The sequence below is a fragment of the Anomaloglossus baeobatrachus genome, chromosome 12 (genome assembly GCF_048569485.1).
Source record: "Anomaloglossus baeobatrachus isolate aAnoBae1 chromosome 12, aAnoBae1.hap1, whole genome shotgun sequence".
In the NCBI taxonomy this organism is placed as follows: Eukaryota; Metazoa; Chordata; class Amphibia; order Anura; family Aromobatidae; genus Anomaloglossus; species Anomaloglossus baeobatrachus.
This window is the reverse complement of record NC_134364.1, coordinates 31042278-31057928: the sequence shown is the minus strand read 5'-3', so window position 1 is coordinate 31057928 and position 15651 is coordinate 31042278. Positions and strand designations below refer to the sequence as shown.

Genomic DNA, 15651 nt, shown 5'->3' with positions numbered 1-15651 from the left:
CCATAAGGCAAGCTTATTTTATAACAGGGGACATGTCATGGTTATAGAGGGATGATAAGTAGACATGAGCGGTTCCATGAAGGTTCGGTTCGCCAGAAGCCAAGGAGCCAAGCCTCCACTGTCTCGAGCTTGACCCGAACAAACAGCCAGCCATTAGCAGATCACATCTGGGGGAGGGTGGGAGGTCTTTTTTAAACAATTTTTTTGGGTTGCACACTACTTGTAATCGTGCTGATGTTACCCCCGTTCAAACACTGCAAGCGGCTTGCACAGGACTGAGCACCAAGCGACCTGAGCACAGTGATGCTTGCGAGAGTGAAGTTCACATGTAAAGTATTTGAACCTTGATTTTATTAAGTTGGTTTTCGGTTCGAAACTCGAACCTTAGGTTCACTCATTTCTAATGATAAGGAGATACAGGCACATAGACCTCATCATACATCAAACAAAGAGGGAACGAAACACCCACTAAGCACTGAACCTGCAGCTCCTGAGGCATGGCAGAAAATCAGTTTTTAGAAGCTAAAACATACAAATACAGTGTGTCCACCCATATCCTGTCCACCACCATTAACTTGAGAACGGTGGCAGCTATAGGCATAGAAGTGGTGTCTAGGTATAGTAAAGTAGCCATGCGCTACGCAATGAAACAACCTATAGCGCCACCTGGTGGAAAATAATGAAGTTAGCATTTTTATCTCAAAAACGGAACGAGATACAGAAAAAAAGGGAATTACAAAGTTGGAGGGCATCATCAATTCAATACGAATCGACACCTTGCATACAGAAATGCTATGATTAGAACATATAAAATTCACAAGGCTGCGGACATGAAGCGATACCTCATGGAGACCTTCCTGGTGGAGGGGTCGCATACACCTGCTGTTTGATGTGACCTCACACAAAAAAGTCCATTGGGGTCAGGTCAGGTGAGCGTGGAGGCCACTCCACACAGCCACCATACCCAATGACTTGTAGGAAGCTCTCCATGAGGTATCGCTTCACGTCCGCCGCCTTGTGAGTTTTACACGTTCTAATCATAGCATTTCTGTATACAAGGTGTCGATTCGTATTGAATTGATGATGCCCTACGACTTTGTAATTCACTTTTTTTCTGTATCTCGTTTCGTTTTCGAGATAAAAATGCTAACTCCGTTGTTTTCCACCAGGTGGCGCTATAGGTGGTTTCATTGCGCAGTGCATGGCTACTTTACTATACCTAGACACCACCTCTATGCCTATAGCTGCCACCGTTCTCAAGTTAATGGCGGTGGACAGGATATGGGTGGACACACTATATACAGTCAGGGCCAGAAATATTTGGACAGTGACACAAGTTTTGTTATTTTAGCTGTTTACAAAAACATGTTCAGAAATACAATTATATATATAATATGGGCTGAAAGTGCACACTCCCAGCTGCAATATGAGAGTTTTCACATCCAAATCGGAGAAAGGGTTTAGGAATCATACAGTTAGGTCCAGAAATATTTGGACAGTGACACAATTTTCGCGAGTTGGGCTCTGCATGCCACCACATTGGATTTGAAATGAAATCTCTACAACAGAATTCAAGTGCAGATTGTAACGTTTAATTTGAAGGTTTGAACAAAACTATCTGATAGAAATTGTAGGAATTGTCACATTTCTTTACAAACACTCCACATTTTAGGAGGTCAAAAGTAATTGGACAAATAAACCAAACCCAAAAAAAATATTTTTATTTTCAATATTTTGTTGTGAATCCTTTGGAGGCAATCACTGCCTTAAGTCTGGAACCCATGGACATCACCAAACGCTGGGTTTCCTCCTTCTTAATGCTTTGCCAGGCCTTTACAGCCGCAGCCTTCAGGTCTTGCTTGTTTGTGGGTCTTTCTTTTTCGCTCCTAATTGGGAGACCCAGACAATTGGGTGTATAGCTATTGCCTCCGGAGGCCACACAAAGTATTACACTTAAAAGTGTAAGGCCCCTCCCCTTCTGGCTATACACCCCCAGTGGGATCACTGGCTCACCAGTTTTGTGCTTTGTGCGAAGGAGGCAACACATCCACGCATAGCTCCACTGTTTAGTCAGCAGCAGCTGCTGACTATGTCGGATGGAAGAAAAGAGGGCCCATACGAGGGCCCCCAGCATGCTCCCTTCTCACCCCACTTCATGTCGGAGGTGTTTGTTAAGGTTGAGGTACCCATTGCGGGTACGGAGGCTGGAGCCCACATGCTGCTTCCTTCCCCATCCCTTTTTACAGGGCTCTGGGTGAAGTGGGATTCTATCGGTCTCCAGGCACTGAGGCCGTGCTCCATCCACAGCCCCTGGTATCTGCTGGACATGGAGCGGAGTATCTTCAGGGACATGGCCCTGCTACATGGAGGTACTCTGTGTCCCTGTGGGGACCGCGCAGACACACGGCAGCACTGCTGGGTGTGTTAGTGCGCCAGGGACAGCGGCGCTGTCCGCACTAGTGCCATCGCACACCACAGCGTTGCTGGGTGTGTTAGTGTATTGGGTGACTACCGCGCTAACCGCCGCTGCCGTTTTTATTTAAGGCGCCGCTGGGATTTGTGGTGCGCCGGGAACTTCCGCGCCGGCCAGCACTGATATGCCGGCCGCGCTTATTAACTCGAGTCCCCGGCTTCTGGGCCTAGTCTCCCTTCGTTACCGCCCACAGGCCTGACAGTCAGGGTAGGGGCGTGACGCTGCATAGCACAGCAGCGCTGAGAGCTGGAGTATGTTTTGCATACTCCACCCCTCTCACTGTGTGCACTGTGAAACCGGATTCCCGCACTTTCTCAGGCACGCCCACGGCTTCCTTCTCTACACAGGACGCCGGCAGCCATTAGTGTCAGTTTCTGTACGATACAGAGACAAGTGTGGAAGACCCTGGCATTCTGATAGTCACACAATCGCTGCAACAGGCGTTAAGCAGCACCTGTGGTGCTAACCCCACTAGTGCAGAAGTGCACTTATAGATATGCTTGTACTATATACATTGCACTGTTTGGTCGCACGTTCTATATACCCTCCTGGATTGTGCGGAGGAGTTATCAGCATATTCTCTGTGTAAAACAAAGGTGCAGAACCACATGTTTTTCTATGCAGCCGGTACAGCATGTACGGCTATACGGCCGGCAGGTTACATAGACCCCCATTGTATCCAACTCAGCCGGAGTCTCTGCTAATGGCCAGAGGATGAGGACGGTGTCTGCAGTATTTACTGACAGATTTTCTGAGACTATGGCTATGATACTAGAAGCCTAGCAGTCCGGACATGTCTCTCACAATATGGGCACTGTTGAATCATTGATCCATGGCCCCCCTCAGTGTGAACAACTAACAGCTCCGGGAATGTCACACGCATCCCAGAGTCACGGCTCTGCACAGACGTCAGTCCCAGACAGCCTAAGCGGGCTCACTATGAGCGGCCCTCGGTTTCATCAGGGTCCTAGCAGAAGGACTCTCTGTGTAATGAGGCGGAAGTAGCGGCTCAGGATTCTGATCCTGAGACCGCTCTCAATCTGGATACACCTAATGGTGACGCCATAGTGAATAATCTTATAGCGTCCATCAATAGAATGTTGGTTATTTCTCACCCAGCTCCTCCAGTGGAGGAGTCAGCTTCACGTATTTTTCTGGACCACTCTGCCTTCAGAGAGGCAGTCCAGGAACACCACACTTATCCAGATATGCGCTTCTCCAAACGGCTTAGGATACACGTTATCCCTGCCCCCTGACGTGGTCAAGGACTGGACCCAGTGTCCCAAGCGGCATCCTCCAATCTCCAGGCTTGTAGCTAGATCCATAGTTGCAGTGGGAGATGGAGCTGCACTTAAAGATGCCACTGACAGACAGATGGATCTCTGGTCTAAATCCATCTATGAGGCTGTCGGCGCACCGTTGGCTCCAGCATTCTCACCCTTGGGGCACTCCAAGCTATTTCAGCTTGTCTTACACAGATTGACACGGTTACACGTACATCTGTGCCGCAGGTGGCATCCTTAACCTCTCAAATGTCTGCATTTGTTTCTTACGCGATTCAGGTTGCCCTAGACTCTGCGAACCGTGCGGCAGTAGCCTCCGCTACTCCGTGTTTTTAAGCAGAGCCTGGTCTGCTCGTTAAGTGAATGGAAGGCAGATTCTGCTTCCAAAAAAGGGTGCTTAACCAGTTGCCTTTTTCTGCTGACCGACTGTTTGGTGAGCGTTTGGATGTAACCATTAAACAGTCCAGGGGTAAGGATTCATCCTTTCCTCAGCCCGGACACAACAAACCCCAACAGAGCAGGAGGCAGTCGGGGTTTCGGTCTTTTCGAAGCTCGGGCAGGTCCCATTTTTCCTCGTCCAATGTGGACTCAAAAGGATCAGAGGAGCTCAGATTCTTGGCGGGCTCAGTCACGCCCAAAAAAGAGACAGTCTGAAAACCCGCTTCCAAGGCGGCTTCCTCATGACTTGCGGCCTCCTCTCTCCACATCCTCGGTCGGTAGCAGGCTCTCCCGCCTTGGCGATATTATAGGAGACGAACACCTTCTGTTCGTAGCTCTACCTTCCGGCTAGCGACAGTCCCACTGGTCTTCGCCAAGGTCAGGGCAGCAGTAGTCACAGTCCTGCACTCTCAGGGTCACTCTGTGATCCCATATTTAGACGATCTACTTGTCAAGGCACTCTCTTAGGAAACATGCCGACACTGCCCGAACGTTGCGCTGGAGACTCTCTAGAGTTTTGGGTGGATCATCAACTTTTTAAAGTCAGATCCGACCCCGACCCTATCGCTAACATATCTAGGCATGGAGTTTCATACTCTCTCAGCGATAGTGAAGCTTCCGCTAGACAAACAGCATTCACTACGGGCTGCAATCTCTTCTTTAAGAACCAGTCGCACACATTAAGACGCCTCATGCACTTCCTACGTAAGATGGTAGCAATAGAGGCAGTTCTTTTCGCGCAGTTTCATCTGCGTCCACTACAATGTGACATTCTCCGCCAATGGGACGGGGAGTCGACCTCCCTCAACAGAGTCGTCTTTCTTTCTCAGGCGGCCAAGGAATCTCTACGGTGGTGGCTTCTTCCCACCTCATGGTCAAAAAGAAGGTCCTTCCTATCCCCATCCTGGGCGATAGTTACGACAGACGCGAGTCTATCAGGGTGGGGAGCAGTTTTTCTCCACCACAGCGCTCAGGGTACGTGGACTCAGCAAGAGTCCACCCTTCAGATCAATGTTCTTGAACACAGAGCAGTGTATCTTGCCCTACAAACCTTCCAACAGCAGCTGGAAAGCAAGCAAATCCGACTTCAGTCGGACAACTCCACAGCGGTGGCATACATCAACCACCAAGGAAGAACGCGCAACCGGCAAGCCTTCCAGGAAGTCCGGCAGGTTCTGATGTGGGTGGAAGACACGGCATCCACCATATCCACAGTTCACATCCCAGGCGTGGAAAACTAGGAAGCTGACTTCCTAAGTCGCCGGGGTGTGGCCGAAAGGGTATGGTCTCTTCACCCGGACGGGTTTCAGGAGATCTGGCGCCGCTGACAGAGGCCGGACGTCGATCTAATGGCGTCACGGCACAACAACAATGTGCCAGCTTCATGGCACGGTTTCACAATCATCGAGCTCTGGCGGCAGACGCCTTAGTTCAGCATTGGTCGCAGTTCCAGCTACCTTATGTGCCACCTCTGGCATTGTTGCCCAGAGTGCTGCATTAGATCAGGACCGACTGCGGCCGCGCCATCCTCGTCGCTACAGATTGGCCGAGGATGTTGTGGTTCCCGGTTCTGTGGTGCCTCACGGTAGGCTAACCGGGGGCACTACCAGACCAATCAGACTGGCTGTCTCAAGGGCCATTCTTCCATTTGAATTCTACGGCCCTCAACCTGATGGTGTGGCTTGAGTCCTGGAACCTAGTGTCGTCAGGATTACCTCAGGACGTGGTTGCCACCATGAGACAGGCTAGCATACCAACGTCCACCAAGATTGACCACAGGACGTGGAAGATATTCTTATCTCGGTGCTCGGCGCAGGGTGTTTCTCCCTGGCCGGTTGCATCGTCTATGTTTCCTTCCTTCCTGCAATCTAGGTTGGAAAAAGGGTTGTCGCTCAGTTCCCTTTAGGGACAAGTCTCAGCGCTATCTGTATTTTTTCAGAAACGACTTCCTCAGGTACGCACGTTCCTACGGGGAGTTTGTCTTCTCAGCACTCCGTACAGGCGGCCGTTAGAGCCCTGGGATCTGAACAAGGTTCTAATTGCTCTCCAGATGCCGCCTTTCGAGCCTTTGAAAGAGGTCTCCCTTCCCGCTTTTCTCGGGAAGTGGCCTTCTAGTAACGGTCTCGTCTCTTAGGAGAGTTTCCGAGCTAGCAACGCTCTCATACAAATCTCCCTTCCTGGTCCTTCACCAGGACAGGGTAGTTCTGCGTCCGATTCCGGAATTTCTCCCTAAGGTGGTATCCCACTTTCATATCAATCAGGATATCACCTCACCTTCTTTGTGTCCTCGTCCAGTCCATCAATTTCAGAAGGATTTGCATCTGTTGGTTCTGGTGAGAGCACTCAGGTTCTACTTCCCGCATGGCGCTCCTGCGCCACCCGGATGCACTCTTTGTCCTTGTCGCTGGTCGGCGTAAACAGTCGCAAGCTTCTGAATCCACCCTGGCTCGGGGGATCGAGGAACCAATTCTTGAAACCTACAGTTCTACTGGGCTTCTGGTTCTCTCAAGGCTGAAGGTCCATTCTATCAGAGCCGTGGGTGCATCCTGGGCATTACGGCACCAGGCTACGGCTCAGCAGGTGTGTCAGGCACCTACCTGATTGAGTCTGCATACTTTTACCAAGCATTTTCAGGTGCATACCTACGCTTCGGCAGACGCCAGCCTAGGTAGATAAGTCCTTCAGGCGGCGATTGCCCACCTGTAGGAAAGGGCTGTTTGACGGCCCTATCACGAGGTATTCTTTTACCCACCCAGGGACTGCTTTTGGACGTCCCAATTGTCTGGGTCTCCCAATTAGGAGCGAAAAAGAAGAAGGGAATTTTGTTTACTTACCGTAAATTCCTTTTCTTCTAGCTCCAATTGGGAGACCCAGCACCCGCCCTGTTTTCTCGGGGTTTTTCTGTTTTTTCGGGTACACATGTTGTTCATGTGGTATGGTTCAGTTCTCCGATGTTTCCTCGGATTGAATTGGTCTTTAAACCAGTTATTGGCTTTCCTCCTTCTTGCTTTGGCACTAAAACTGGTGAGCCAGTGATCCCACTGGGGGTGTATAGCCAGAAGGGGAGGGGCCTTACACTTTTAAGTGTAATACTTTGTGTGGCCTCCGGAGGCAATAGCTATACACCCAATTGTCTGGGTCTCCCAATTGGAGCTAGAAGAAAAGGAATTTACGGTAAGTAAACAAAATTCCCTTCTTCCGTCTTAAGTCTGGATTTGAGCAAGTGAAATGCATGCTCAATTGGGTTAAGATCTGGTGATTGACTTGGCCATTGCAGAATGTTCCACTTTTTTGCACTCATGAACTCCTGGGTAGCTTTGGCTGTATGCTTGGGGTCATTGTCCATCTGTACTATGAAGCGCCGTTCGATCAACTTTGCGGCATTTGGCTGAATCTGGGCTGAAAGTATATCCCGGTACACTTCAGAATTCATCCGGCTACTCTTGTCTGCTGTTATGTCATCAATAAACACAAGTGACCCAGTGCCATTGAAAGCCATGCATGCCCATGCCATCACGTTGCCTCCACCATGTTTTACAGAGGATGTGGTGTGCCTTGGATCATGTGCCGTTCCCTTTCTTCTCCAAACTTTTTTCTTCCCATCATTCTGGTACAGGTTGATCTTTGTCTCATTTGTCCATAGAATACTTTTCCAGAACTGAGCTGGCTTCATGAGGTGTTTTTCAGCAAATTTAACTCTGGCCTGTCTATTTTTGGAATTGATGAATGGTTTGCATCTAGATGTGAACCCTTTGTATTTACTTTCATGGAGTCTTCTCTTTACTGTTGACTTAGAGACAGATACACCTACTTCACTGAGAGTGTTCTGGACTTCAGTTGATGTTGTGAACGGGTTCTTCTTCACCAAAGAAAGTATGCGGCGATCATCCACCACTGTTGTCATCCGTGGACGCCCAGGCCTTTTTGAGTTCCCAAGCTCACCAGTCAATTCCTTTTTTCTCAGAATGTACCCGACTGTTGATTTTGCTACTTCAAGCATGTCTGCTATCTCTCTGATGGATTTTTTCTTTTTTTTCAGCCTCAGGATGTTCTGCTTCACCTCAATTGAGAGTTCCTTAGACCGCATGTTGTCTGGTCACAGCAACAGCTTCCAAATGCAAAACCACACACCTGTAATCAACCCCAGACCTTTTAACTAGTTCATTGATTACAGGTTAACGAGGGAGACGCCTTCAGAGTTAATTGCAGCCCTTAGAGTCCCTTGTCCAATTACTTTTGGTCCCTTGAAAAAGAGGAGGCTATGCATTACAGAGCTATGATTCCTAAACCCTTTCTCCGATTTGGATGTGAAAACTCTCATATTGCAGCTGGGAGTGTGCACTTTCAGCCCATATTATATATAGAATTGTATTTCTGAACATGTTTTTGTAAACAGCTAAAATAACAAAACTTGTGTCACTGTCCAAATATTTCTGGACCTAACTGTAGCTCTGTAATGCATAGCCTCCTCTTTTTCAAGGGACCAAAAGTAATTGGACAAGGGACTCTAAGGGCTGCAATTAACTCTGAAGGCGTCTCCCTCGTTAACCTGTAATCAATGAAGTAGTTAAAAGGTCTGGGGTTGATTACAGGTGTGTGGTTTTGCATTTGGAAGCTGTTGCTGTGACCAGACAACATGCGGTCTAAGGAACTCTCAATTGAGGTGAAGCAGAACATCCTGAGGCTGAAAAAAAAGAAAAAAATCCATCAGAGAGATAGCAGACATGCTTGGAGTAGCAAAATCAACAGTCGGGTATATTCTGAAAAAAAAGGAATTGACTGGTGAGCTTGGGAACTCAAAAAGGCCTGGGCGTCCACGGATGACAACAGTGGTGGATGATCGCCGCATACTTTCTTTGGTGAAGAAGAACCCGTTCACAACATCAACTGAAGTCCAGAACACTCTCAGTGAAGTAGGTGTATCTGTCTCTAAGTCAACAGTAAAGAGAAGACTCCATGAAAGTAAATACAAAGGGTTCACATCTAGATGCAAACCATTCATCAATTCCAAAAATAGACAGGCCAGAGTTAAATTTGCTGAAAAACACCTCATGAAGCCAGCTCAGTTCTGGAAAAGTATTCTATGGACAGATGAGTAAAGATCAACCTGTACCAGAATGATGGGAAGAAAAAAGTTTGGAGAAGAAAGGGAACGGCACATGATCCAAGGCACACCACATCCTCTGTAAAACATGGTGGAGGCAACGTGATGGCATGGGCATGCATGGCTTTCAATGGCACTGGGTTACTTGTGTTTATTGATGACATAACAGCAGACAAGAGTAGCCGGATGAATTCTGAAGTGTACCGGGATATACTTTCAGCCCAGATTCAGCCAAATGCCGCAAAGTTGATCGGACGGCGCTTCATAGTACAGATGGACAATGACCCCAAGCATACAGCCAAAGCTACCCAGGAGTTCATGAGTGCAAAAAAGTGGAACATTCTGCAATGGCCAAGTCAATCACCAGATCTTAACCCAATTGAGCATGCATTTCACTTGCTCAAATCCAGACTTAAGACGGAAAGACCCACAAACAAGCAAGACCTGAAGGCTGCGGCTGTAAAGGCCTGGCAAAGCATTAAGAAGGAGGAAACCCAGCGTTTGGTGATGTCCATGGGTTCCAGACTTAAGGCAGTGATTGCCTCCAAAGGATTCGCAACAAAATATTGAAAATAAAAATATTTTGTTTGGGTTTGGTTTATTTGTCCAATTACTTTTGACCTCCTAAAATGTGGAGTGTTTGTAAAGAAATGTGACAATTCCTACAATTTCTATCAGATATTTTTGTTCAAACCTTCAAATTAAACGTTACAATCTGCACTTGAATTCTGTTGTAGAGATTTCATTTCAAATCCAATGTGGTGGCATGCAGAGCCCAACTCGCGAAAATTGTGTCACTGTCCAAATATTTCTGGACCTAACTGTACATTATTGTGTATGTGTGGTGGACTTGGCTGCACTATTCTGTACTTTATGTTCTCTTTTGTGCTGCCTTTTTATCTTTAAAAACTGATTTTCTGCCATGCTTCAGGAGCTGCAGGTTCAGTGCCCAGTGGGTGTTTCTTTCCCCCCCTTTTTTCCATGTATGCTGCGGCCTATGTGCCTGTATCTCCTTATCATCCCTCTGCTGCACTGATATTTCAGGAATATATAACATGCCCTGTATGAATAACACCAACCTGCTCTGATCATTGCTAAGTAAGAAAGTAACAAGAAGGGAAAGGGAGGGGAGTAATACATGATCACCATACAAAATAGAATTTATGGCTACACAAAGGCTTTTGTTTGTAGCCATGGAGCAATGGTTGCATCAACCTTCAACACACAGGTGCTATGTACACAACAATATTTGTAATGGTTCCATAGGTCCATGTAGCATTTAAGAGTTTTTACCACTAGGTCTGTTAAGAAAAAAAAAATACTTTTTAGTAATAAACAAATGTATTTTTCAATATATATCCCATAACATGGGGTCCTGGCATAGCAAGGACCCAAATGGGTTTTTCAGAATCTGAGTGTCACGTCGCAGAAAAATATCCGCCTGAAAATCAAAGCATGGTGCGGATTTCATGTGAAATTTCAATGCGGCTTTCACCATTTCACCATTCGTTGTGGATTTGAAACCATATCGCAGCAGAAATTTTCCAAAACGTGTGAACATAGCCCAAGAAAGAGCAGAGGCCTAAGAAGAAAGGATGAAGCTGATATAAAAAAAAAAAGGTATTTGCAGATCTTTTGGAAATCTCTGTGGATGACTTAAGGGTGCTTTACATGCAGCGAGATCGCTGGTGAAAGCACCCGCCCCCGTTGTTTGTGCGTCACAGGCAAATCGCTGCCCGTGGCGCACAAAATCGTTTGGAGCCGTCACAAGACTTACCTGCCTAGCGACGTCGCTGTTACCGGCGAACCGCCTCGTTTCTAAGGGGGCGGTTCGTGCGGCGTCACAGCGGCGTCACTAAGCGGCCGCCCAATAGAAGCGGAGGGGCGGAGATGAGCGGGCCGAACATCCCTCCCACCTCCTTCCTTCCGTATTGCCGTCGGCCGCAGGTAAGCTGTAGTTCGTCGTTCCCGAGGTGTCACACGTAGCAATGTGTGCTGCCTCGGGAACGACGAACAACCTCCATCCTGCAACAATCAACGATTTTTTGAAAATGAACGACGTGTCAACGATCAACGATAAGGTGAGTATTTTTGATCGTTAACGGCCGTTCGTTGGTGTCACACGCAACGACATGGCTAACGATGCCGGATGTGCGTCACGGAATCCGTGACCCCGGCGATATATTGTTAGATACGTCGTTGCGTGTAATGGGGCCTTTACACTTTTGAACTCTCAATCTCACAGCTATACATAGAATCCTATATTTACCCATAGGTTATATCCACACAGGATAACTTTGTGGTCGTTTTTTCTACCGCTGTATTTTGCTGCATTGACAATATGTGCAATGCCAGTCATCATTCACACATTGCATTAGTCACATATCCTGCATCTTGAATCGCCCATCATCCATGAATAGAGTTGACCGAGTATCTAACTATTTGTACTCTCTATACTCATAACAAGTACTGTCTAATACTCACGTCTTCATTCCGAATAGCATGTGCAATGCAAGTCAATGGGGAATACTCGCAATGTAAAGAGTAACCTGAATGCCATACTATCCACTACTTGCACAAATAGTGCGGAATTCGGGTAAGGCCAGAGTCACGCTTGCAAGTGCTTCGCGTGTAACTCGCGCAAGTCTCGTATCACATCACCCGGCACGGCCGCACACTCTCCAGACAGGAGCGTCTCAGCTGCATAGAGATACATGCATCCGACCCGCTCCTGTCAGGAGAGTGTGCGGCCGTGCCGGGTGATGTGATGCGAGACTTGCGCGAGTTACACGCAAAGTAGTCGCAAGTGTGACTCTGGCCTTACTCATTACATTGCGAGTTTTCCCCATTGACTTGCATTGCACTTGCTATTCGGAATGCATATGCGAGTATTAGACAGTTCTCGGTTATGAGCATAGCGAGTATGACTAGTTAGGTACTCACTCAACGTTGTTCATGAATTGAATGCTATTACTCTCAGAACCAACAATTACTAAATATGTATCACACATGAGGTTTCAATAGAAATCGCGGTCATTCTAGTTCTCACAAAGGCTGCACACAAGTAGAATTTTAATGTTTTTTTCCCATTGTCTTCTATAGAGGACATGAGAAATGTGTTACAAAAGCAAGAAGATGGGGGGAGGTAAACTAAAAAAAAAAAATAAAAAAAAATCTAATAAAACCCCCTTATTTAATATTCCATAAAAATGCAAGTATTTATATATGGTGAAAAATTTATATATATGTAAAATATATATATATATATATAATTTTTTTTTTATTTTTTATTTATTTATTTATTATTTTTTTTTTTAATTACTTGGTGGCAAGGGGCTCAAGTCTGCAAAATCCCACTCCATTGAAATGAATGACACAGAAATAGTCAAAGTGAATGTTACTTTGTTCTCAAGACCGGTTGAAGTCCCAGCACTCAGACCGTACTAATCACACGTTATTGCCACGTGTTTTAATGGAAAAAGTCTTTAAGAAGTAAACTTCTGTATGAACAAGGCATATAAGATTCTGTTAGATCAGAAAGGGATCTTTTTACCATCGATAGGTGTCACAGAATGAGAGCACATTTATGTATATGTAATTCACCAATATGTCCTGCACGAAAATCCATTGTTCTACTGCAGATCGTCATCTAATATCCTCTCCTTATACATGGTAGGTATGCACAGATATTCATGTAAGTATATAGCACCATGCTGGTATAAATACACATATTTGTATCTCAATAAATATATTGTTTAGTATTTATCAATACACAAATCTTATAAAGTTTATACACAGGAGAAATGAATTGAACAGCCTCTCTCTCTCTTTCTCCCTCTCTCTCTTTTCGCTCTCTCTATCTCTTCCTCTCTTTCCCTTCTTTCTCTCTTTTTTTTTCTCATTCCTTCTCTCTCCCTCTTTCTTTTTCCATTTCCATCTTTCTCTCTCTTTCCATCTCTTTCCCTCTCTTTTTACCTCTCTCTCTATTTCCCTCTCTTTTTTCCTTTTCTCCGTCTCTTTCTCTTTCCCTCTGTTTTTCCCTTTCTTTTCCTCTCTCCCTTTTTTGCTGTCTTTTCCCCCCTCTTTATCCCCTCTTTCTTTCTCTTTCTCATTTTCCCCTCTTTCTCTCTGTCCCTCTCGCCTTCGCTCTGTTTTTCCTTCTCTTTTCCTCTTTCCCTTTTTTGCTGTCTTTTTCCCTCCCTCTCCTTCTCTTTTCCTCTCTTTCTCTCTTCCTCTTTCCTTCTCTTGCTCACTCCCTTTTTCCCTCTCTCCCTTTCTTGCGCTTTTTCCTCTCTTCTTCTTTTGCTCTCTTTTTCCCTCTCCCTTTCTTGCTCTCTTTTTCTCTGTTTGCTTTTCTCTTTCCATCTTTTTCCTTCTCTTTCCCCCTCTCTCTCTCTCATTCTCTTTCCCTCTCTCTCTTTCTTGCGCTCTCTTTTCCCTCTTTCCTTCTTTCCCTTTTTTACTTCTCTCTTTCTCCTTCTCTTTCTCGCTCTCTCATTCTCTTTCCCTCTCCCCCAGTCTCTCTCTGCCTCTTTTTTCTCTCTCTTTCCCTATCCCTTTCCTTCTCTCTTTCTATCTCTCTCTTTCATCCTCTTTCCTTCTCTTTCCCCCTCTCTCTCGCTCTCTCATTCTCTTTTCCTTCTTTCCCATTTTTACTTCTCTCTTTCCCCTTCTCTTTCTCGCTCTCTCATTCTCTTTCCCTCTCCCCGTCTCTCTCTGCCTCTTTTTTTTCTCTCTCTTTCCCTATCCCTTCCCTTCTCTCTCTTTCTCTCTCTCTCCCTCTTTCCCTCTCTCTCTTTCTGTCTCTCTCTGTGTCTCTCCCTCTGTCTACGCCACCTGTCAAACAATAACTATGGTAAGGATTATTCTCCATTACTTGACCTTTTAAGGCGTTCTCACATATGCTGTAGTCATTGTGAGCGTTACACTCATACAACGATCCTCTTTTCTTACATTCCCTGCTACTTTGTAAATCAGGAAAGTTTGATCACACGCATTTTGAGTCATTGTATTTAAAAAGCGAACTTCCTAAACGTCTGTTTGTTTAATACAACATGAATTACAAGGTAAAACAAACAGATATCAATGGCGAGTGAAACAAATAGTAACTATTCTGGGTTCAGGACTAACTAACGACAGGGGGAGGGGTGGCCCGGAAAATGTCACAGAATGTCATGAGGGAATGTGTACATTTCACGTCACCTCTCCATGTGGGATGTTTCTAGCAAAAGAGGTAAAAATCATTTTGAGCCGATCAACAAATTGCATTGAAATAATAGAGAATAGAGATGGACAAAGAATCATCCTGCCAAATATATATATATTTTTTTTCAATCCTAAAAATAAAAGAAAAGGGTCATTGTTGAGCTGCTTACCATACTGGGCTTTGCTTAAGGAGTGCTCTGTGTATCCGGAGTTTGCGACTTTTTCCAAACTTGCCAAGAACTTGAGTATATGATGTGGAGGGCAGAATCAGAGCTGTGCTAAGAAGAGACGACCAGGATAGGGGAGCAGAAGGGAAACGTAGAGGGTCGCAGGAGAAGGACAGCCTCAGAGAAGAGTAAGAAAGGCAAAGAGAGGCTAGCCTGATGAACACAAGTGTAATATAGTTCAGAGGAGGGTGGGTCATCGGAGAACGCAGGCAGCCAGTCACTCAATGCCCTGCTCATGCTCATAGCACACATGCTGTACTGACAGCTGCACCGTGCCTAGGTCATCTACACCAAGACACGCTTAACTCTTTATGGGTAGGTTATAGTCGAAAAAGCATGTTCCTCTAATAGCTAATAATTGTAGCATTTAACATCCCACACATTCTTGAATGCAAACCTATGTGGTTCAACTGGTTTTATTGCACCCACAAGGAAGTATGACACTGCATTGGGATTTCTAAAAACTTGTGAAGAATAGTGATGGTCGGACCCGGACTGTAAAGGCCCCGTTACACGCAACGACGTATCTAACGATATATCGCCGGGGTCACGGATTCCGTGACGCACATCCGGTATCGTTAGCGACGTCGTTGCGTAAGACAAGCACGAACGACCGTTAACGATAGAAAATACTTACCAAATCGTCCATCGTTGACACGTCATTCATTTTCAAAATATCGCTGATTGTAGAGGACGCAGGTTGTTCGTCGTTCCCGAGGCAGCACACATCGCTATGTGTGACACCTCGGGAACGACGAACTACAGCTTACCTGCGGCCGCCGGCAATGAGGAAGGAAGGAGGTGGGCGGGATGTTACGGCCGCTCATCTGCGCCCCTCTGCTTCTATTGGGCGGCCGCTTAGTGACGCCGCTGTGAAGCTGCACGAACCGCACCCTTAGAAAGGAGGCGGTTCGTCGGCAT

The 15651-nt window shown here is 46.2% G+C and overlaps 1 protein-coding gene across 1 annotated transcript in view; it reads right to left on the bottom strand.

Annotated features, from left to right (window-relative positions):
- CFL2 (cofilin 2) overlaps positions 1 to 14908 on the bottom strand; it is a 57214-nt gene extending 42306 nt beyond the window's left edge. The window contains exon 1 of the mRNA XM_075330734.1: positions 14674 to 14908. Within this exon, the coding sequence (XP_075186849.1) occupies positions 14674 to 14676 (3 nt within the window). The 5' untranslated portion in view covers positions 14677 to 14908. The remainder of the gene's footprint in view (positions 1 to 14673) is intronic.
- Between the last annotated feature and the right edge of the window lie 743 nt (positions 14909 to 15651).